At 42.6% G+C, this 22,990-nt stretch overlaps 1 protein-coding gene across 1 annotated transcript; it reads left to right on the top strand.

Annotated features, from left to right (window-relative positions):
* Positions 1-1,510: 1,510 nt before the first annotated feature.
* Positions 1,511-10,979, top strand: GABARAPL1 (GABA type A receptor associated protein like 1). The gene is given in 4 exon segments (NM_001033616.1): positions 1,511-1,854; positions 6,538-6,616; positions 8,035-8,153; positions 9,607-10,979. Coding segments are annotated over 4 exon segments (354 nt in total). The 5' UTR covers positions 1,511-1,764; the 3' UTR covers positions 9,673-10,979.
* Positions 10,980-22,990: the final 12,011 nt, after the last annotated feature.

Genomic DNA, 22,990 nt, shown 5'->3' with positions numbered 1-22,990 from the left:
ATTTGGGTCAAAGCTCAAATCAGCTAAAATAACCACTTTGAAAACAAGGACTAAACATTACAAAAATATAATGCGATACAAGAATTCCTGGATTTCCATACATAATAAGGCTTGAAAAATGCCATGGAGAAAAATGATTAGCATTAAAAACAAAGGTTAGGGACTTCCCTGGCGGTCCAGTGGTGAAGACCACCTTGCAATGCAGGGGTGCCAGTTCAGTCCCTGGTTGGGGAGCTTAGATCCCACATGCCTTGTGAACAAAAAACGAAAACATAAAAGAGAAGCAATATTGTGACACATTCAATGAAGACTTTTAAAATGGCCCACATAGAAAAAAAAATCCTAAAAATTAAAAAATGTAGGGCTATGCAATTCATTTTCCTTGTTTCTTTTCATGTTTTTTTTTTTTTTCAATCAGAGACCCTGAGACCTTGATGAAAGATGACAAGTGACCCACTGTTGTCATTTTTCAGAACTTCCTGGACTTCTTTAGGGCACAGCAGCCCCTCATCCTGTATCTTCATTCTTTTTTAATATTACAGTTTCTGCTGCTCTTCCCTTACAGGTCCCTATAATCACTTGTTAGCAGTGGTTGGAAAGGCCTTATTCCTCTGTCTTAGCAGGGAAAGTGGAGGGCAAGAGGGAGGCGACACTGTTACCTCCAGTCTTCCACCAGCCCTTCAGGTGGCGCTTTGTATTCATGGCTGGAAAGGAGTACCCTCCTCCCGTGAATTTTTGCATCAGGGGAAAAATTGAGGACTACCGAGTTAATCGCCTGAATCGCAAGATATTTTCTTTTCCGAAGACAGACCTAACTTCTGAGATCTGTCATTCATTTCCATAGCTGTAACCTATGCAAAGTCCTTAGTAGTAACGACTGACGTCACTTCCCTGGACCTTGATCACACCTCCTGCCCTTCACCGGCTACATCTCTTCAGTTCCCTGAGTCATGCTCTGTTTATATTCTAGGGGCAGATTTGCTGCAAAAACCCAAACATGACGCCAACGTGGTGAACGAGAGGTCACGGGGCGGAGGCAGCCAGCCCAGCATCCGAGGCAGCCAGCCCAGCATCCGAGGCACCAGTGTAATCAATGAACGAGCAAAGGGCGAAATACAAGCCCGGGGCACCCCTGAATGGGCCAAAGAAGTTCCAGGACTCCCATCCCACCTCTTTCCAGACACCAGATCCCAACAGGCTGAAAAAAAGCTGGATTTTTACCATCTGTATTTGTTTTGGGGCCCAACCAAGAAATGGCGGAGAGGGTAGAATACCTCTTTAGAACATTATTTTTTGCTGTTGTTTTAAAAACACCTCTAATGTCACTTTCACAATAAAATAAAATGTGAAAGTTCCTCGTGTTCTAAATGGACTATATTCGGGGAAACTGAAACTAGAAAGAGAAACCACTGAAATGGACGGCGCCTGCCCACCCCCATCCCGCGGTCCAAGGTTCGCGGGGGCGGGGCTTCCTGACGTCACAGGATCAGCGGGCCGTCGGGTTGTTTTTGTGCTCGCAGCTCTCGGTAAAAGCCACCGGGAATTCTTTACCTGGCCCTACCCTGTCTTGGAACCCAGGCCCCGAGTCCCTCCTTTCTGAAAGCTCTGCCGAGCGGCGCTGCGACGTGGGCTGGCCTCTTGGAAGCGAATCTGAGACTCATTGCGAATTGCCCAAAGGGATCATCATCAAAAGACGGGAGAGACGCCTTCGTCCGCGAGAGAGGCAGGCCCCGTCCGGGGATTTTAGAAATCCTGCGGTTCATCATGAAGTTCCAGTATAAGGAGGACCATCCCTTTGAGTATCGGAAAAAGGAAGGAGAAAAGATCCGAAAGAAATATCCGGACCGGGTCCCTGTGAGTGTCCTAGGGGGGCAGGGGGGGGGGGATGGGGATGGGGGCGGGGGAGTCGCGATGGCTGCCCAAAGGCACAGAAGGGTGGCCCCTAACATTACTCAACCTGCACGCCCTTCACCGCGGGGAGAGCCAGTGGAATGGACGTTCGGACTGCGGACCTTTAAGAACTCGTATCCCTAGAGCCTGTCCCCATCTTTTAGAGCTGACCGCAGTTTTAGAACGGATCCTACGATTGAGTGACTCAGCAGCGTTCAGCGGATGTGTTGGCTGGGATGTACTCAAAATGTAGCTTTTTGGGGAGAGAATGATGAGGTCGGGACCACCCATATGCTGCCTTAAGATAGCATGGAACTGTTCAGGAATGAACAGGGGGATTTGCTCCCATCAATTTCCACCCTTAGGTGGTTCTCCGTTAATCGGGAGGACTTTGGCCCTTTGTAGCCCTGGGTTTGGGAGGGAAATATTCGGAAGCCATTGCATCTTTTGTTTTATTCTGTGAGAATTAGGAAGGAAAGGGGATGCCACAAGAGTCCTGGCCCAGAAAACAAGGTCACGTTCTCTGCGCAGCAACCCGGTTGCCTCATCATTCTTGGCTCCAGGGCGTGTGGGCCGGTGTTTATTCTGAACACATTGTACCTGAACACAATCAGCAAGGACTGAGACCTTCTTCTCGGGTTTTTGGACTCAGGTTTATGTTCTTTAACTTAGTGCAGGCGGAGAGAAGGAACAGGGAAGAAATACCAAGGTGTCTTTCTGCATCCGGGCGTTTTTCCTGTTACCCTTCCCCCGCCTCTTGCCTGGTTTTCGCTATTGTGGGCTGCGTAGCTGGATTTGAGGGCAGAAGGCTTTTAAAGTGTGATAGAGGGAACAGCAATCCTTGAGTTTTGGAGATGGGAGGATTAAAGACCCTAAGACTGTGTTGTTTATCTTAGGGCAGGGACTTTAGGATAAATATTACAGGTAATTTACGTGTAAAGGAATTGCAGTTATCTGATGGTGAATTCCTTTCCAGTCTTCCATCTAACTTATGTTCTTACAGCTGCCAGAAGCGACCTGGGCCGTATAAACCTCTTGGAGTACTTTTTCTATAATCTAAGGGAGACATGAGGGCTGTTGCATTAGGGGAATTACATACAAAGGTGTTTTCAGCTAAAAAGGAGAACTAGCCCTATTACCCACTAAAGGATGCTTCGCAAATTTCTTTCCTGGTCTCTGGACCTTGGATGACTGCTTTAAAAGTTTCCCACCAAGTCTTGGTGACGCCCATCCTATCCTCTTATAATATTTTCAAGTGACAACTAACTTTGATTGATAGCTTACCACATCCCTGGGAATATCTTCAGTGCCCTGTCTGTAGTCATTCACTTAGTCCTCACACCATTATAATCCCTTTCTACAGAAGAAGGATCTGAAGAAATGGAGTAACTTCCTGCAAGTGGCTGATGTGTGCCTGAGCTGGGATTCTGATCCTGGCTGTTGGATCCTCCAGGCCATAGTGTTTCTCAAGGTCCGAGGCAGTTCGTGATTTAAGAATGATTTAAGCGTGCATTGTGCTGTCAGGTATTGGAAATAGAGAAGTCAACTGTTGCTGCCCTCACCAGTTCAGATGGCAGTATGATGCCAGAAAAACATTCCAGTAAGCAAAATGATGACCGTTTTTTTCAGAACTCCAAGATTAAAGCTCTGTTCCAATAATAGTTCTGTATAAGCTACAAGCTCAGAATTGTACCTGTTCCAAAATCTAGTTAAAATTCTCCTGTATTTCCTCAAAACAGCCCTTCCCATTTCAGTTGTTTCCATGCATTCACCCAGAATTTCAGCTAATCCCTCTATTTTTTTCTCATTGTTTGCTGTTAAATATTTTACTTATTTGATAATTTGTAAGCTCTTATGACTCACTCAGATCTCATGATTTCTCCAGTTGGATTTTAACCAGTGGCCAAACTCCTTCCAGCTGCTCAGTGTGTGGCTTTCTTTCTGATGACAAAAAAAAAAAAAAAAGAAGGAGCTTTGCCCTCTGAATCCTGAGATTTGGTGTTAGTTCTGAGCAGAACTCTGCATCTCACTGTGCTGAAGTGTTGTGTTGACAGAAAAGAGGGTTAAATGATTTCCAAAGCCCTTTCTCACTGGACTGTTCTGTTATTAAAGCAGTCACGTACCCTGATTCAATTGCACTTGTCTTTGTTGCTCTCTTTTCCTGCTCCTTTCTTGTGGTTTCCATCTCTTATTAATTGGGGCTGGAGCTGCCAGGTCTCAGAGTTCCTGCATAACACAATGCTATGCTCCCTCCTTCCCTTTTAATTTTATTTACCTGCTGCCTCATTGTTGGGTCTTCACTGGTCTATTCCTATGCTCTTCTGACTTTGTTTTCATTTCTGATTCATATATCAGTACTCCAGGTTTAATTTTTATTTTTTTTTAAATTTTTTCTTTTGGTTTTATAGAAATATAATTGACATATGGCACTGAATACCTATAAAGTGTACAGCATCATGATTTGACTTACATACCTTATGGAATGATGGTCACAATAAATTTAGTGACTGTCCATACAGTCTCATACAGATACAAAATTAAAGAAATAGAAAAAAAAATGTGTGATAAGAACTCTTAGGATTTACTCTCAAAGTATAATTAACCTACAACACTGTTAATTCCTGTTACACAACATAGTGTTTTTTATGCACATTTCAAGACACCATGATAAGTCTAGTTATGATAACATCACTTTGTTAGTTACTACTCTGTTCCTCACAGTTTACATTTTGTGCCTGTGACTTATTTGTGATAATGTTCTTCTGGTCTTCCTGGTGCAGAATTCTCTTTCTCTGCAAAAATAAGCAGGTTTTTCCACTATGTTAACCTATCCCCTTAAATTTAAAAGCTTCAGATTTCTCCAAATCGTTATGTTTAGATCTTTACAGTTTACAAAGCCTTTTCACATAAAAGTTTTATGGATTTATGGATTATTTGGAGAAGGCAATGGCACCCCGCTCCAGTGTTCTTGCCTGGAGAATCCCAGGGATGGGAGAGCCTGGCGGGCTGCCGTCTATGGGGTCGCACAGAGTCCAACACGACTGAAGTGACTTAGCAGTAGCAGTGAGTTTGTTGAGTCCATTCCATGTGTCTGTAAAAGATGTGTTTGAAGGTTACCGTGTTCCTTTTTATCAGGTTTCCCTGGCGGCTCAAATGGTAAAGGATCTGCTTGAAATGTGGGAGACCCAGGTTTGATCCCTGGGTCGGGAAGATCCCCTGGAGGAGGGCATGGCAACCCACTCCAGTGTTCTTGCCTGGAGAATCCCGTGGACAGAGGAGCCTGGTGGTCTATAGTCCATGGGGTCACAAAGGCTCGGACACAACTGAGTGACTAAACATACATACATATTTTACTCCTTGGAATGCTGAAGTTAAGAGAATTTATGTGACCTGTACCCAGTGTTTATTTATGCTTTAACTTTTCTGTACTTCCCTTATCTTCTACCTAAAATGATTATATTTTCTAGACTAAAAATCTAAAACTGATGGTTTTATAATCAATTCAAAGTATTTATAATTTAAATCAAATTACATATTACATCACTTATATAGTATATAAATACTGAATGTGTTTTTGTAATATTTAAATTTAAGTACATTATTTAAATTATTGCTTGAAATTTTATTTATAAAATATTTCCTGTTTTATACATCTACATGTATAACTTTTATGTATCTTTTTTCCTTTTTTTAAATTATTTTTTTATTGAAGGATAATTGCTTTACAGAATTTTGTTTTCTGTCAAACCTCAACATAGGTATACGTATATCTCCTCACTTTTGATCTTTTTTCCTTTTCATTACAGAAATAAATGACCCTTCTAAACTTGAAAGTATTGTAGAAATATTTAATGTAGACACTGAAAATCCCTTAAAATCCTAACAGATAATCAGTACGGGTTATTATGGGTTATTGTACTGACATTCTATTAATATAAGCACTACTTTTACACTTTTTTTACTTAATAGTGCCTTGAATGCATTTTTTTTGCAATCATTCTCAAAAATTTTGATGAAGTACAAAATTTAAACCACATTATCTGTACCTTTACAGATAAATATCATTTATGAGAAAGAATAAACCTAGTAGGTACTCAGGACCACTTGAGAAAATCCAGACAATTTTCTTGGTGCTTCAACTAAATGCCAGAAAGTATATATCCTATAACAAAGTACCTGCCTACCAATGCACAAGCCATAAGAGACTCTAGTTTCATCCCTGGGTCAGGAAGATCCCCTGGAGGAGGGCATGACAACCCACTCCAGTATTCTTGCCTAGAGACCTAAGGAGAGAGGAGCCTGGTGGGCTATAGTCCATAGGGTTGCAAAGAGTTGGAAATGACTGAAGCGACTTAGCATGCACGTACACACGTCTTATAGGTAACTTGTAATTAAAATCAAGATCCTCTTTACTTTTCATAATATCCCTTCCTTATCCTCTTGTTGTTTCAGTAATAAAATTATAACCTTATTAAGAAAGTTTGTTTCCCCATACATTTTGTAAAGGGTAAGAGAGAATAAGAGATGGAAAAGTTGTATTGAGCCTAGAGAAACTCACTTCAGATAAGGGCAATTGTAGGGTGTAGAAGGCAACATACTAGGTTGGATTCTGCAGTTTTCATTCCCACCCTTTGTCTCTCCTCCCAGGTGATCGTGGAGAAGGCTCCCAAGGCCAGGGTGCCTGACCTGGACAAGAGGAAGTACCTCGTGCCCTCTGACCTCACTGGTAATGCTCTGTCCCTCCCCTGACCCTTCTCCCACAGCAGACCCTTCCTCCTACAGTAGCAGACCCTTCCTCCCTCCTTCCCAGTCCTTCCTGTGTGCATGCAATCGTGGGCTTGAGGGGAGGTAGAACAGAGGAAAGTGAGTGGGATGCCCCAGAGAATTGGGTGATTCAGCGATGGTGATGTAATTGTTCTTTCCCATCACTGATTTCCTTAAGCTTTTCCCATTGTTGTAGGGCCTTGTTTGATTTAGAGGCAGCAGAGTGTGAGAGCTTGAAAGAAAAGACCAGATGCGTATTATATAAGCCGCTTAAAATTCAGGTTTGTTATTGTGATACCAATTTACACCATAAGGAAAACCAGACTAATTTGTTGGGAAGATAACATTATAGAGATTCTCAGCTGAATACCTTGACCTCTTCAAGTTATGGTTTTCTTGTTCATACATCTTGTAGATACTGTTTGGATTTCCAAAAGATACATTAATTCTTCATGTTGATGTTTAATGAAATAACCACTGCATCCAGGAGACACTTGGAAAGATATTGGTAGCTGTGTTTGCTCCAGAGTGATTAGGTTTGAATATCAGCCTTCTAGAAACCATGGGCAGAGGAGCCTGGTAGGCTGCAGTCCATGAGGTTGCTAAGAGTCGGACATGACTGAGTGACTTCCCTTTCACTTTTCACTTTCATGCATTGGAGAAGGAAATGGCAACCCACTCCAGTGTTCTTGCCTGGAGAATCCCAGGGACGGGGGAGCCTGGTGGGCCGCCGTCTATGGGGTCGCAGAGTCGGACACGACTGAAGCGACTCAGCAGCAGCAGCAGAAACCTTTCAGTGTACTCAGTGAAAAATAAAGCACTGAACGCCACTCATTGCCCCGACATTGGGATGAGGGATTGTACTAAGATTACTGGAGTCCAATAGATATCTTCCATCGCAAGTTTGTCTTAGGCGGAAATGGACATGAAAGTGTCTGGTGTGTGTGTGTGTTTTTCTCCCCATATTATGTGGCTTTGGGATCTTAGTTCCCCCTACCAGGGATAGAACCTGGGCCCTGGCATTGAAAGCACCAGAGTCCTAACCGCTGGACCCCAAAGAATTCTGAAAAGTGTGTTTCAAATCAGATTTAGACCATGGGATTGTTAGCATTAGGTCTGAAATTGAGTAAAGTGGAGACGGATTGAGGAATTAAACTCCATGGCACGTCAGGGAACACACAGGCTTCTTGCCATGTCATTTTTTGTTTCTGAAGCTGCAGGACAGTGTTAGGCTCTGCTCAGATGATAATGCCTGTCTGGTGCTTTGGGAAACAGGTGCAGTAGAATTGTTTTCCGGATCTTACTACCCTCCTGCTAACCTCTTGTCTTCTTCTGCTTCGTCTTTGTTTTCTAAACGCCACCCCCGCACCCCCCATCCAGTTGGCCAGTTCTACTTCTTAATCCGGAAGAGAATCCACCTGAGACCTGAGGACGCCTTATTCTTCTTTGTCAACAACACCATACCTCCCACTAGTGCGACCATGGGCCAGCTGTATGAGGTAATGGTCCTGGCGATAAGGCTGTACCGCCTGGCTTTCTCTAGCCTCCGTCCCAGGTGTTATCTTCCACACACCCGGGAAGTGGGGCAGGTGGTAGAGGTGTCATTTATCAGGATGCTCTCACATGGCCGTGTCAGGCTCTGGGAAATCAGGTGTCTCTTGTCCCTCAGCAATTGAGCGGCACACGGGATTCAGTCCCTTTGAATTATTTTCTCAGTCTTGCCCTGCCGTAGTGTTTTAACATTGGAGTGTCCTTATTGAAACAGCAGGAAGTGCTTTCTGACCACAGATATACCAAATCAAATCAAATTTAAAGACCAGGCAGTGTTTCAGTGGATTCATTTGTCTTCACAAATCAACTCAGTTGGAGGGAGTAACTTGAATGATTTTATTTGGTTTAATTTTTGGCAAACTGTAAAAATATGATGATAAACTATAGTAGAGAACTTGATCATGATTTATCACCTTAGATTGTAACTGCATCATTATTCCTCAAAGGGTTTCACACAATACTGTCTTATAATTCTATCCTATTAGTGAACTTTTCTAATAATTTCTAGTTTTTATTCCACAGCATACATTCCCTGGTTTATATCCATATATATATATCCCAATATATATAATTTTATATCCCAATATATATAATTTTATATCCCAATATATATATTTTTATATCCCAATATATATAATTATCCCTTCGATTCCAGGGTCGGAAAGATCCGCTGGAGAAGGGATAGGCTACCCACTCCATTATTCTGGCCTAGAGAATTCCATGGACTGTATAGTCCATGGGGTCATAAAGTGTCTGACATGCTGAGCGACTTTCACTTTCAAATATATATAGTTAATGGGTTTCCCTGGTGGCTCAGCGGTAAAGAACCTGCCTGCCAATGCAGGAGACACGTGTTCAATCCTTGGGTCAGGAAGATCTCCTGGAGGAATAAATGGCAACCCACTCCAGTATTCTTGTCGGGAAATCCCACGGACAAGGGAGCGTAGTGGGCTACAGTCCATGGGGTCACAGAAGAGTTGGACACGACTTAGTGACTGAACAGCAGTCAACAACAATATATAGTCATGTTGTGTCGTCGTTTTTGCCGGAATGAGCTTCATATCTCTGATGTGTATGATGTTCTCCATGAAGGTTTTTGTGAACTTAAGAGTTCAAAGTTGAATCCCAGCCACTTCTGCTGCTTCTTTGATCCCTGTTTTTTTGGCCCTGCCCAGTGGCATGCAGGATCCAAGTTCCCTGACCAGGGATCAAACTGGTGACCCCTGCACTGAAAGCTCAGAGTCCTAAGCACTGGACCACCAGGGGAGTCACGCTATCCCCTTTTGAAGGGGGATGCAGGGTACCTCCTATGCCTACCCTACAAGGTTGTGTGAGACTCCAGACCCTAGGGATGACGAACTTGATTATGTTTCTAAACCATTCTCTCCCCTCTTCGCCCAGGACAACCATGAGGAAGACTACTTTCTGTATGTGGCCTACAGTGACGAGAGTGTCTACGGGAAGTGAGTGGCGGAAACCGGCCAGTGGGAGCGACCGGACTCGGGGCAGGGGGAGGGGCAAGTGTGGGGCTTGGGGAGAGAGAGACAGAGGGAGGGCTCCCCCCGTGAAGGAGACAGAGGAGGAACACCTGGAAACACGACACCACACACACCATCACCATATTTTCACACGCTCGATTGACATTTTTTGCTGCTTTCTCGGCCCTGGGAGAAAGCATGTCAGGACAGAGCTGTTGGGTTGGCTTTGATAGAAAAAAAAAATAGGGATACTTTAGTCTCACAACAAACACTGCTGCAAAATCTGATTTCCATGGAAGAACCGGAGTGGGCAAGCTGGGGCCAGAGACCATGAACCGACAATAACTTCCTGCTCTCCTTTGCTTTGGGCAGAGATTCTATTTTTGACATTTGCACAAGACAGGTGGGGAAAGGGGTTGAGAATGTTGCAGGATTACTGGCTGGTAGTGGACCATTCCCAGGGACCAAAAGAGACCCACTGGAATTGAAGTATTATAGCCCCTGACCTCTCCTGTCTCCCACATCCCTCCCACATCCCAGTGGTCATCTCACAAGCATCACAGTACCCAGCCCACCACCCCTGTGGTGGCTGTAGACACTTAGATGGAGCTCCCCTTCTGCTGGAGAGTAGAGGCCAGGCGTGAGGGACATCAGGATTGCAAAGATAGTCTCCATAGCATAGAACTGGAACTGAATGAGTACTGAGCATCTCTGTCTAACCTGCTTTGCTCTTTGGTGCCCGTTTTCCCCACACCTACCTTGGACTTGAATGAGCATCACCCATTTCAGTAACAGGCTAAAACCACTCGTCTTGACATTTCCCAGACTTCACTCCATGAGTTAACGGAGTTAAACGTACAGAAGGGGCAGGTATGGGGTAAGATGGCTTGTCTGCACCTCCCGCTTATCCAGAACTCTTGCTCCCGGCCTGCTGTCCTCCACTTTCTCAATGCACAGAGATGCATGGTGAGGGCCAGTGGCACCCCCTCCTTGGGTCTTAATTTCCCGCGGCTGCTAGTTAGAAAAATTTGAGAAGGGTGACTTTTCATAGTTCTTGGGGATTCCATTTGATTCTGATTATTTTCACGTTAGGGTTATGATCTGGGTGGGAAGCAGGAATTTGCACCCAGATGGGACATTTCAATTCATCTCAAGACACTTCAGTTCATCTCCGTGAATGAAAAGGGTCCTTCCCGTGGGGGAAGTCTGAGGGTCAGCTCTGTCAAGATGCAGGCTCTTGTATAATGAAGTTTCTGCTGTCAGACCAAGGAAATAAAAGAATTGCATACCTTAAAATGAGTTAGAAATGTTGCCTTTATTTAGTAGGTATTAGAGTAGACAGTGTGTGGACTCCGAGCAGTAAACTTTGGGAGGATGTGGCCTTGTGAGGCGTCGCCCAGATGTGGTCAGACGTGTACTCCACCCCTCACCACCCAGGAGTCACTGTCCAAAGGCCAAAGGCGAAGGGAGTTGGGGGCGGGGTGCACAGGGTGTCTGTTGGCGGAATGTGCGTGGTTTTTTCCTCCATAGATAAATGCCTTGTCACTGCTTTACATGCTCCTCAGAGCTGAAGGTGGAAGACGCCTACATCAGAAGATAGCGGAGTGGAGATTGGGGGGTGCTTGTTAAAATGCGGATGTCTAGGCCTTGTCCCAGGTTTAGCTGACTCAGAAGCTCAGCGTAGGCAGCTGTATTGTTAACTGGCTCCTTGTGACTCTGCTGCAGACCGAAACTGCAGAGGCACTGCTCTGTTAACCTGGCTTCCCTGTAAGTCCTAAGCCAGCCTGTTCTTGCTGTCACGTCCTGGTCTGTAAGAGGCCACCGTCTCCCAGAGCAGCAAAAGGCACCTCGATGGCTTTTGGGCTTGGCACAAGCTTGGTGCCCCTTCCAACCTTAGGTTAGAACCTTCAGTCAGGAACCCATATGTAGGTGGGCAGTTGGGATACAAGTTAAGAGACAGCAAAAAACAGATGAGTGGAAATTCCTTTCTGAAAGAAATCAGGTGGTTCTGCTTTATTCCACTTTTTCCCCAACATAAAATTTTTTTTTCCCTGGAAAGCCTGGTGCTTTCTATGAACCTAAGAAGGTTCGTAGGACTGTATTGTGAAATCAGGTTAAAAGTGCGAAAGAACAACAAACGTGAATAGCGGTGACTAGGCAGACAAATGCACCGCCATGCTCAAACTCCGGGGGGCGCTCTACCCTGCTGGTATGTATGGCATTCTCCAGAGCTGGGTAGGGCCCAGGTCTCTGCCTTGTTGCATTCACCCTTTGGACATAATATTGTCAGTTATCCCAAGTTGCTGTGAAAATGTTCCACATATTAACCACATAATTCTTTATGGTGACTGTGTCGGTAACCACCCAATATAATAGGTATGGTGTGATTTGAGGTCTTGTGTGTGAGTTGGGGGTGCTCTTGCCCATGAATACAGCCCCACGTCAGCTGTAATAACACACCAGTCATTTCCAGAAAAATAAACTAGTTGATAAACTGATTGTGTCCAGTTTTTAACTCAATACAAAACTTGTATTCAACTATTTCTAGCTGTGTTTTCTTTTGGATCTATTTTTACTCTTATTTGAATAAGCTCCAAGCATTCATCCTCATTTTGTTTTTACTGCATGAAACCAATTATTTTGAGAAACTGGTCTACTTTGTCCTTAAGTGGCTGAGTCCAGCTGGTCACTCTACTGCAGCCCCAAGTAACTGTTAACTTCCTGGCCCTGCCTCCTGTCCAGCTCCTCACTCGCCCCTTTGTTTACAGAGCTAGGCCTGCAATCTGGTCAGCTCCAGCCTGTGGCATGCTCTCCGGTGGGTAATCAGGGCCACAGAGCTTGTTTTTCTTGTGTTTTAACCTTCCCCATCCCCCAAACAAAAAACAGTCCTTGTTCCCAAAGCTGTAAGATGTTCTTAGCCTGTGATCTCAGTCTGTTTACTTTACCATATATTTTCTTTTTACTTTTATTCTTGCGGTTAAGGACACTTTAATAGTTTGTAAATACAGGCAAACAGATTATTTTCATTTTGAAGTAACAGGAAGCGATTACTCCAGAAGGAGTCAAATGACATTTCCATGTGCCACCATGCAGGCCTGTGCATATTTCAACAGTGACTAAGAGACAACCCTCGTCACTCTGCGTGTATATTTTGCAGTGTGGACCATCAGTTTTGACAGTTCTGTTTTCAACACAGCAGTGTATTTAAGATCCTCAAGACTTCCATTTAGATGTGTTTAGCGCCTGAAGCTTGCAAAAAGTGATCCTGAGCTCCTGGGTTGGAGGTATGGAACACAACGGTTTGTACTCATCTCCTGGGGCCTGTGTTGCCTTATATCACTCAATCAAAGCTTGGTTTTGCATTGCTTGCCATTCAAAGAAAAAAACTGTGTTTTAGGTGCTCTGATTCCCTACCTCCTTCAAGTCTTGGCTCAGCTATCACTTCAGGCTACCCAGAGCACCTTTTTAAATATTTGAGCAACCTTCACCCACTCGCAGCTCTCACTAATTCCCACGTTGATCTACTTTAGTCCTGTTTGCTGAACACAGATCCTAACATTTTCTGAAGTTCATGGTCCACTCTTACTAGATTGTAAGCTCCAAAAGGCAGAAGTTTTATTTTGTTCAATGGTTCATACACTCTGGTCAGAACAGTGCCTGGCCTAGAGCTGATGCTCAAAAAAAAGTGAAAGAATGATAGCTTCTGATAGGCTTAAAGGTTTCAGTTCAGGGATTAGGTCATGAAGAACCAAATTATCCATAAAAGCACAAGTTTCAAATGGGCCATTCAAGGACCATTGGGAACACCTTGGAGCTTACTAGAAAGATTTGGAGGCTGGGCGTAGGCCTCAAATCCCAGGTTTGCCACTAAACTAGCTCTGTGACATGGGTGGGCCAATTTATTTTTTGTATAAAGGAAGTGGTAAATTTCCTTCCTGTTAGATATAATTACATCAGAGGTTGTGACTGAAATCCTTTGCAAATTAAATGACATTGTTGCATATTAGGAGTAAGTTTCATTTAAGACTAAAATGGCAGTGACAGGCTAACTAGCCAGAATAATCTAGGTTTTTATTTTTTTGTTCACTGGTGATATTCATTGGAAAGACTGATGCAAAACTGAAACTCTAATACTTTGGCCACCTGATGCAAAGAACTGACTCATTGGAAAAGACCCTGATGCTGGGAAAGATCGAAGGCAGGAGGAGAAGGGGACAACAGAGGATGAGATAGTTGGATGGCATCACTGACTCGATGGACATGAATTTGAGTAAGCTCTGGCAGTTGGTGATGGACAGGGAAGCCTGGAGTCCATGGGGTCACAAAGAGTCGGGCACAACTGAGTGACTGAACTGACTGAATATTGCAGGACATTTATTATAATAAATCCTGCATCTATTTGGAAAATACAGGATATGGCATGAGTCAGGGGAAGTGTAGCATATGTTGAGCTGGGTGTCTCTAAAAACAGTTTTCAGACTTGATGGGAAATACAGCTGAGAAGGCTCTCCTTCTTTTGGTTAGTAAACTCTCCTTGAGGATTGATTTTCTTGATGGAAATAGCTGATCATCATCTTTGAAGATGATCTTGCCTGGTCTCCTTTTCCTCGGGTGCAGGTAAAACCTAGATGTGGGACAGAGTAGCTAGAACATTTCAGAGCTTTGTCAGGCTAGAACCAGCATGAATATGTGAAAATATTGGAAATATATAAGTATTTAAAAAATATTTAAAGCACATATGTTTAAAATACACAAATATTTGTATATTAAAATTTAAATACACAAATATTTGTATAATTAAAATACATGCACAAGACATCGACTCCATTCTTGTGTAAAAATGTCCAGGTTTGACATAATGACTCTGCCTCCTGTTGTTCAGTCACCAAGTTGTGTTCAACACTTTGTGACCCCATGGACTGTAGCATGCCAGGCTTCCCTGGCCTTCACTATCTGCCGGAGTCCGTGGTGCGCTCCAACCATCTCATCTTCCATCACCCCCTTCTTCTCTTGCTGTCAATCTTTCCCCGCATCAGGGTCTTTTGCCAATGAGTCGGCTTTTCACATCACGAAAGAATACACAGAATGCACACAGAAGAACTACACAAAAAAGGTCTTAATGACCAGGATAACCATGATGGTGTGGTCACTCACCTTGAGCCAGACATCCTGGATTTTGAAATCAAGTAGGCCTTAGAAGCATTACTTCTAACAAAGCTAGTGGGGGTGATGGAATTCTGGCTAAGCTGTTTAAATCCTAAAAGATGATGCTTTTAAAGTGCTTCATTCAATATGACGGCAAATTTGGAATACTCAGCAGTGGCCCCAGGACTGGAAAAGGTCAGTTTTCATTCCAATCCCAAAGAAAGGCAATTCTAAAGAATGTTCAGACTACCTCACAATTGGGCTCATTTCACATGCTGGCAAGGTAATGCTCAAAATCCTTCAAGCTAGGGTTCAACAGTATGTGAACCGAGAACTTCCAGATGTTAAAGATGGATTTAGAAAAGGCAGAGGAACCAGAAATCAAATTGCCAACGGCCATTGGATCATAGAAAAAGCAAAGGAATTCCAAAAAAGCATTGACTTCTGTTTCATTGACTATGCTAAAGCCTTTGACTGTGTGGGTCACAACAAAGTGCCTCTTGAGGCCCAGGCTACTTCTGCCCTCTCTTCCACATCAGTTGGGTGTAATCCTCATCCTGAAAGTCAGACACAAGATCTACTTCTTGTAATCAGATGGAGGAAGAGACCCAGAAGAGGACAGCATACTGGCCAGCTCTCTGAAGGAAAGCTCCCTACAGGTACTAAGGACAGCACCACTGACCTCTACTGGCTGGAATTGAGTAACACAGCCACTCGCAAATAGAATTGGTAAAATTTAGTCTCTATCCTAGGTGGCCATTATCCTGGTTCAAAACTTTATTACTGATGAGAACATACAGTACAATTAATCATATACACTACCATGTGTAAAATATATAGCTAGTGGGAAGTCGCTGTGTAGCATAGGAAGCTCAGCCTGGTGCTCTGTGATGACCTAGAGGGGTGGGCTGGGGAGAGGGAGGCTCAAGAGTGAGCGGATGTATGTATACTTACCTTTGATTCATGTACTGCAGAAACACAACATTGTAAAGCAGTTATCTGATTACAATGATTAAAAAAAATCGGATTTAAATGTATTGCTATGGAAAAAGAACATAAAGGAAAATCACTAGCATCTGACTTGCCTGGATTGGTGGCTAAATGTAGGAGATTTCTACTCACCCCTTCAAAGTTAGTCATGTGAACTTCTGAGGGGTAAATAAAAGAAACTGAATTTTAAGCAAGGCTTTACCTAAACAGATGGAATCTTGAGACTTACTAGGGAGAATATTAATACTTGCCAAACAATGACAGAAACTCACAACATAGGAATGGCCACACTAAAATGCACCTAGACTTAAAAAGGAATGGAAAAAAGGAATGAAAACCAGACTACCGTTTGGGATATATGAATTTTATTGAGCCCATTCTAGAAAGATTTGGGGTTTCTTTTCATATAATCATTCTAAAGATTTGGATAATATTGCTGTGTTATCATCTGCATGTGACTTGCTGTAAGGTAGGGAGTTTTGTTCTTGAACAGAATAACCTGTATTTTATAACCACACTCAATTAAAATTTCCAACCATCTGAGACTTCCCTGGTGGTCTAATGGTTAAGAGTCCATTTGCCAATGCAGGGGTCATGGGTTTGATCCCTGGTCCAGGAAGATTTCACATGCCTCAGAGCAACTAAGCCCTTATGCCCCAACTATTGAGCCTGTGCTCTAGAGCCCAGGAGCCGCAGCTGCTGAAGCCTTCATGCCCTAGAGTCCGTGCTCTGTAACGAGAGAAGCCACCACAGTTAGAAGCCAGTGCACCACAGCTAGAGAAGCCCAGGGACAGCGATGAGGACCTGATGCAGCCAAAAATACATATAAATAAAATGAAAAAAAAAAAAAAAACAACTACCAACATCCCACTGAATGGGTTTAAGGTATGTATTTCCAGGTTCAGCTGCGTGGCATCAGTGGTACATTTTAAAAAACCACTGATACCAACCAGGGCCCCACTTTAGCATCAGGACATAGCGGGGTCTTGGCATCTTTACGTTTACACAAACCTCTCAAGGAATCTCTGCAGCCAGGGTTCTGAACAACTTAACTGGATGCTTTTTGTCTAACAAACTCATTGGTACCAGTTCTGAAAATGGCTTTTCTTCTGACTTTACTTCATTTTCCTTCAGCTCAGTTTAGTCGCACAGTTGTGTCCGACTCTTTACAACCCCATGGACTGCAGCATGCCAGGCTTCCCTGTCCATCACCAACTCCCAGAGGTTGCTCAAACTCGTATCCATTGAGTCTGTGATGCCATCCAACCATCTCATCCTCTGCTATCCCCTTCTCCTCCTGCCTTCAATCTTTTCCAGCATCAAGGTTTTTTCCAATGAATCAGTTCTTTTCATCAGATGGCCAAAGTATTGGAGCTTCAGCTTCAGCATCAGTCCTTCCAATGAATATTCAAGACTGATTTCCCTTAAGATTGGCTGCTTTGATTTCCTTGCAGTCCAAGCGACTCTCAAGAGTCTTCTCCAACACCAAAGTTCAAGCATCATTTTCCTAGTCCTAGAATAATTCTTGCCAGATCTGTATTTCCTTCTCCATTAATCCTTGCAGGGCTGCAGAATCTAATAAGACAATACCATGAACTAGATTTCTGCTACATATGAGTAGGCGTTACAAGGCTTCTCGCACATCTTTAAGAAAACAAGCCACCTGTCTTTCCGCAGTAACCCTGTTGCTGTTTGGATCGGATTGAAAGACTTTGATGAGCAAGACACCCCCTCAAGACCTGACTTCTACTCAGTCACAACTAGGTTTTGGGGGGAAAAAAAAAAAAATTATGTTATTTCACTTAATGGCCACAAGGTGGCGGGCCAGACAATTTCATTAGCTTCAGTTGCCACCAGCAGCAATGATCTTTTTCCCATTTGTTATTAATAAGAATGTATCACCCTTCTACAAATGAAGAGTACAGAATCTTAGAACTAGACAGAAATATGAGATGATCCTGATCATTGATTGTCTTTTAATATCTTCCAAAGTAGGGAGGTTGCTTACACATTTTAAATTGTTATTCTGATCTTCCAGTGTCCCTTCCAGAATCTAAGAAAAACACTAACACTCTTATTTCAGATACATGGAAATGTCTCTGTTCAAAGAGCTAACAGTGATGGGAATCTAGGAATGCAATTACAGGCATACCTGTAATTTTATTGTGGCATATTGTGGGTTTGGTTCTAGACGACAGCAATAAAATGAATGTTACAATAAAGTGAGTCACAAGTTTCTTTTGGTTTCTGAGGGCATATAAAAGCTATGTTTGTATTATACTGTAGCCTACTGAGTAGAATGACATTTTGTTCAAATCTGTACACTTTAATTAAAAATATTATATTAGTAAAAAATGCTAGCCATCACCTGAGCCTTCAGTGAGCTATAATCTTTGCAAGATCACCAATCGCAGGTCACTATGATAAACAGAATAATAATAAGCAAGTTTGAATACTGTGAGAATTACCACATGTGACACAGATATGAAGTGAGCAGATGGTCTTGGAAAAAGTGATGCCGACAGACTTGGCGAAGGTTGGCCACGGATCTTCAATTTGTGAAGAATGCCACATCTGTAATACAGCTAGAGACCTGATCCCCTGTTTGTTTTGTCTGAGTTACCTAAAAAGTTGAAAAAAAGAGCGAAGCCCAAGTAAAGATTTTATGGGGGTGGGGGGCAGCGCAGGGAAGCAAAATGCTGTATGCTTTGTCTCTGTTTTTCTACCTCTGAGAGTATTTGCCTCTGGAAAAGGTGAAGTTTTGTTAACAGACCATCATTACAATCCAAAAAGTAGGTATCAATGATAAATTCCTTTAAATGTCTCTCAAAACTGACTTTGGTCTCATTGCTTCAGTGTTACCAATTAATGAAGAACTTCCTCCTGTGGTAGGTGATAGAGGAAGATGAGGCAGGAACTGAACACTTTCGGGCATCTTTTTCCAAATGTGCTCTACTCCTCATGTTTAGGAGACTAACCTTTCACTGGGGGCTTGCCAGGTGGCGCTAGTGGTAAAGAACCCTCCTGCCAGTGCTGGAAGCATAAGAGACTCAGCTTTGATCCCTGTGTCAGGAAGCTCTCCTGGAGGAGCACAGGGCAACCCACTCTAGTATTCTTGCCTGGAGAATCACATGGACAGAGGAGCCTGGTGGGCTACAGTCCATGGGGTCACAAAGACTTGGACATGACTGAGGTGACTTAGCATGCATGCATGCAAGCTTTCAAGAATGAAAGACTAGAACTACGTTTTGGTACTTCCTTAGAAAAAAGGCAAGCAGAAAAAAGAAAAAAAAAAAAAGAACCTCTGAAGCTAGGAAAATACAGTCCTCAGTTTGTTTATAATGTTCAGATCTAAAGAGATTTTATGTATATATATATACATACACACACACACACACACACACACATACACACATATACAGTAGTCCTCGGCTTATCTCTGCAGGCTCAACCGCTACTTGTCAATTGCCCTCTCACTAATTAATCTTGAACTGCACCAGTCCTTTATTTCTTTGGGGAACTACACTAAGCAGTTTCCTATTTGAGGGCTGTGTTCATGCTCGCATGTTCTGTTGAATTGCTCCTTCCTTCACTCTGTATGTCCAGCTCATTCCTATACTTTGTTTTCGCTTAAATTTTATAATCTCTGATCACCATGTTAGAGATTATAGGCCCCCTTCACTATTGCTCTGAATCTCAAACCCTTTTTTGTTTCATTTGTAACAGGAATTGGAACTTGTGTTTTTTATTGTATCTTTGGCTTCATAGCTTTGTGCAGGCTTCCCCTAATTGCAGCGATCCGCGCCTGCTCTTTGTTGTGGTTCTTGGGCTTCTCTTGCTGCAGAGCACAGACTCTAGGAGCCTGGGCTGAGTAGTTGTGATGCACTGGTTTGGTTGTGCTGTGGCGTGTGGGATCTTCCTGGACCAGGGACTGAACCCATGTCCCCTGCACTGGCAAGCAGATTTTTATCTGCTACACCACCAGGGAAGTCTGGAACTTGCATTTTTTAAATTTGCCTTTTTACTTAGATTTTAAAATTTCTCTTATTAGGAAGAGTATAATCTCCATGAGTCCAGAGACCATGGAGATCATGAGACCAACAGAGACCATGTCTGTTTTTTAATTATTCCATAATTTTGTCACTTAAATATTTAATGTGTGTGTGTGTATGTGTAAGTCTCTCAGTCATGTCTGACTCTTGGTGATCCCATGGACTGTAACCTGCCAGGCTCCCCTGTCCATAGAATTATCCAGGCAAGAGTACTGGAGTGGGTTGCCATGCCCTCCTCCAGGGATCTTCCCAACCCAAGGATGGAACCTAGGTCTCCTGCATTGCAGGCAGATTGAGCCACCAGGGAAGCCCACTGTGTGTCTACTCTTTATCAGGTAGTATAGCATTAGGCACTCAATAACTGTTAAATGAATAACAGTTTCTCTTTAGAGGGAACCCTCTCTCCTTTAAATTTTCTATATACAAATAAAGAGAAGCAAGTAGTAAAAGTCCAAACTCTTGAACTTTTCAGAAGTTCAGAAATTGAAATAAGCACATGATCCTATTTCCATATCAGTAAGGAAGTAATGTGATATATACACCTATTAAGATATATAAGAGAAAAGTGCATCACTAACCTAAAAATTTATATATGTGGAACACATATCACAGAACCAGAACTATGTAACCTAAATAATTGAACATACAATATTAGTTGAACAAAGTGATGAATTGAAATTTGGTGAAATGAGACAAAGCCAGCCCATTTAGGGTCTAAATTAGCGTGATGTTTCAACTTTAACCTGTGGTTACTGTGACCTTCCTTTCATTAGGATTGTGTAACTCTGATCTGAAGAAGGATAACAATGTGAGTTTAAGGTGGTGTTTGTGGTCTCTGACCTGTGGTTTTTCCAGTTCATCCATCTACTCAGTCAGACTTTCAAAGCTTTTTTTAAAAAAAATTGCAATTATTTTAATTTTTTTGTTAGAGGATAATTGCTTCACAATGTTGTGTTAGTTTCTGCTGTACAATAAAGTGAATCAGCTATCAGTTCATTTCAGTTCAGTTGCTCAGTCGTGTCCGACTCTTTGCAACCCCATGGACTGCAGCACTCCAGGCTTCCCTGTCCATCACCAACTCCCAGAGCTTTCTCAAACTCATGTCCATCGAGTCAGTGATGCCATCCAACCATCTCATCTTCTGTTGTCCCCTTCTTCTCCTGCCTTCAATCTTTCCCAGCATCAGGGACTTTTCCAATGAGTCAGTTCTTCTCATCAGGTGGCCAAAATATTGGAGTTTCAGCTTCAGCATCCAGTCCTTCCAATGAATATTCAAGACTGATTTCCTTTAGGATTGACTGGTTGGATCTCCTTGGAGTCCAAGGGATTCTCAAGTGTCTTCTCCAACACCGCAGTTCAAAAGGATCAATTCTTCGACTATATACACACACATATGCCCTCCCTCTTGGATTTCCCTCCTACTGCACTGCCACCCCCCACTTTTCTTGGGCAGCCACTTAATTATTACTAAATTGTTCTAGAAGCTCAGAAATTCTGCAAGTCTTGACTGGGAAGCCTGACGTTCACCAAAGTTTTTCCTGTTACCTTATGCTGGTTTTTGTTGTGGCTAGTTACTCAACTGATTTATTAACAGTTTAATAAGAAAGACTCCAAAGACCTAAAGATATTTCTTCAGTATAGGGAGATTAGATACTGAATCCTGGGCCAATGGCTGAGCACAGGGAAAAGACTGGTAACAGGGCTTCCCTGGTGGTCTATTGGTTAAGAATCCGTGTGCCAATTCAGGGGACACGAGTTCGATCCCTGGTCTGGCATGATCCCACATGCATGGGAGCATCTAAGCCAATGGGCCACAACTACTGAGCCTGCGCTCTAGAGCCCACGAGCCACAGCTAGTGAAGCCCGGTTACCCTAGAGTCTGTGCTCAGCAACGAGAAGCCACTGCAATAAGAGTCCTGAGCACCACAGCAAGAGTAGCCTCTGCTCACCACAACTAGAGAAAGCCTGTGTGCAGCAACAAAGATCCACTGCAGCCAAAAATAAATAAGTAAATAAAATTAAAAAAAAGAACTAATAGCCTAAAAAAGGCTTGTCTCACTTCAGAGAGATAAGCATACAGAAAGTATTTTTTTATGTAATTTACCCTAGTTATTTTGTAGCTTAAATTTAGCTTTGTCAACAGGCATGCACGTGTTACATGTGCCTTGATTATTTAATCATTAATTGCTGTATATAGCACTTGACTGCATACTATCTACCCATCTTCATTGAGCCAAAACATAAATTTTGGGGTATATTGTCAATTTTGTCATAAGCAGAGTAGTTTGAGGAATTTTGGCATGCTTCCATGAAGTGCCTTATTTCCTAGTGTTTTTCTTTCCCCGTGTTCTGTCCATTAAGGAGCACAGTGGTGGTGGTGGTTAGTCCCTAGGCCGTGTCCGACTCTATGTGAGCCCATGGACTGTAGCCTGCCAGGCTCCTCTGTCCATGGGACTCTTCAGGCAAGAATCCTAGAGCATATATTGACATAAAAAATAGCGCACTCTCCCTTTGTTTATTTTAGGATTTTGTGATACTTTTTGATATAATAAACTTCATTTTATTATCATATTGTCATTGAGAGAGCCAATACTGTGATTTCCTTGAGATTTATTTAAAGGTAATCTTCCCCTCTAACTTGCAAATTGTTCCTACCTTTTTAAATTTCTCTCTGTGTATGAATGTGTGAAGAGAAATGATGGGAAAGATGTCAGTGCAAAGTCGTCTATGTAGCCTGAATGAAGAAATTGCAAGGAATTTCTTTATCCACTATAGATGAATTCTATGTCTACTATGTTCTCATAAACATAAAATTACCTAGAGGTAAAATTATCAAAATATATGGTCTCTCTCAGGACTTTAGTCCAGTGGAATGACTGATACACAAACACAAAATTATAATGCAGTATAGTAAATAATATAGAGGAGTGATGTTTTCTTTTCAGTTCACAAACATTATTATTTAGTATGGCTGAGAATAAAATGCAGGTAATATTTTTTTATAACTTTGGCCTAAGTTACAAGAAATAAGATTATATCAGCAATATTGTGGGTGCTAAGGACAAATGCAGAAAAAAAAAAAAAAAGAATAAAGCTTCCTGTTGGTTAATTATAAAACCT

This window comes from Bos taurus, chromosome 5 (assembly GCF_002263795.3).
Source record: "Bos taurus isolate L1 Dominette 01449 registration number 42190680 breed Hereford chromosome 5, ARS-UCD2.0, whole genome shotgun sequence".
NCBI lineage: Eukaryota > Metazoa > Chordata > Mammalia > Artiodactyla > Bovidae > Bos > Bos taurus.
The sequence above is the reverse complement of the archived record's forward strand: the minus strand, read 5'-3'. Positions and strand labels throughout refer to the sequence as shown.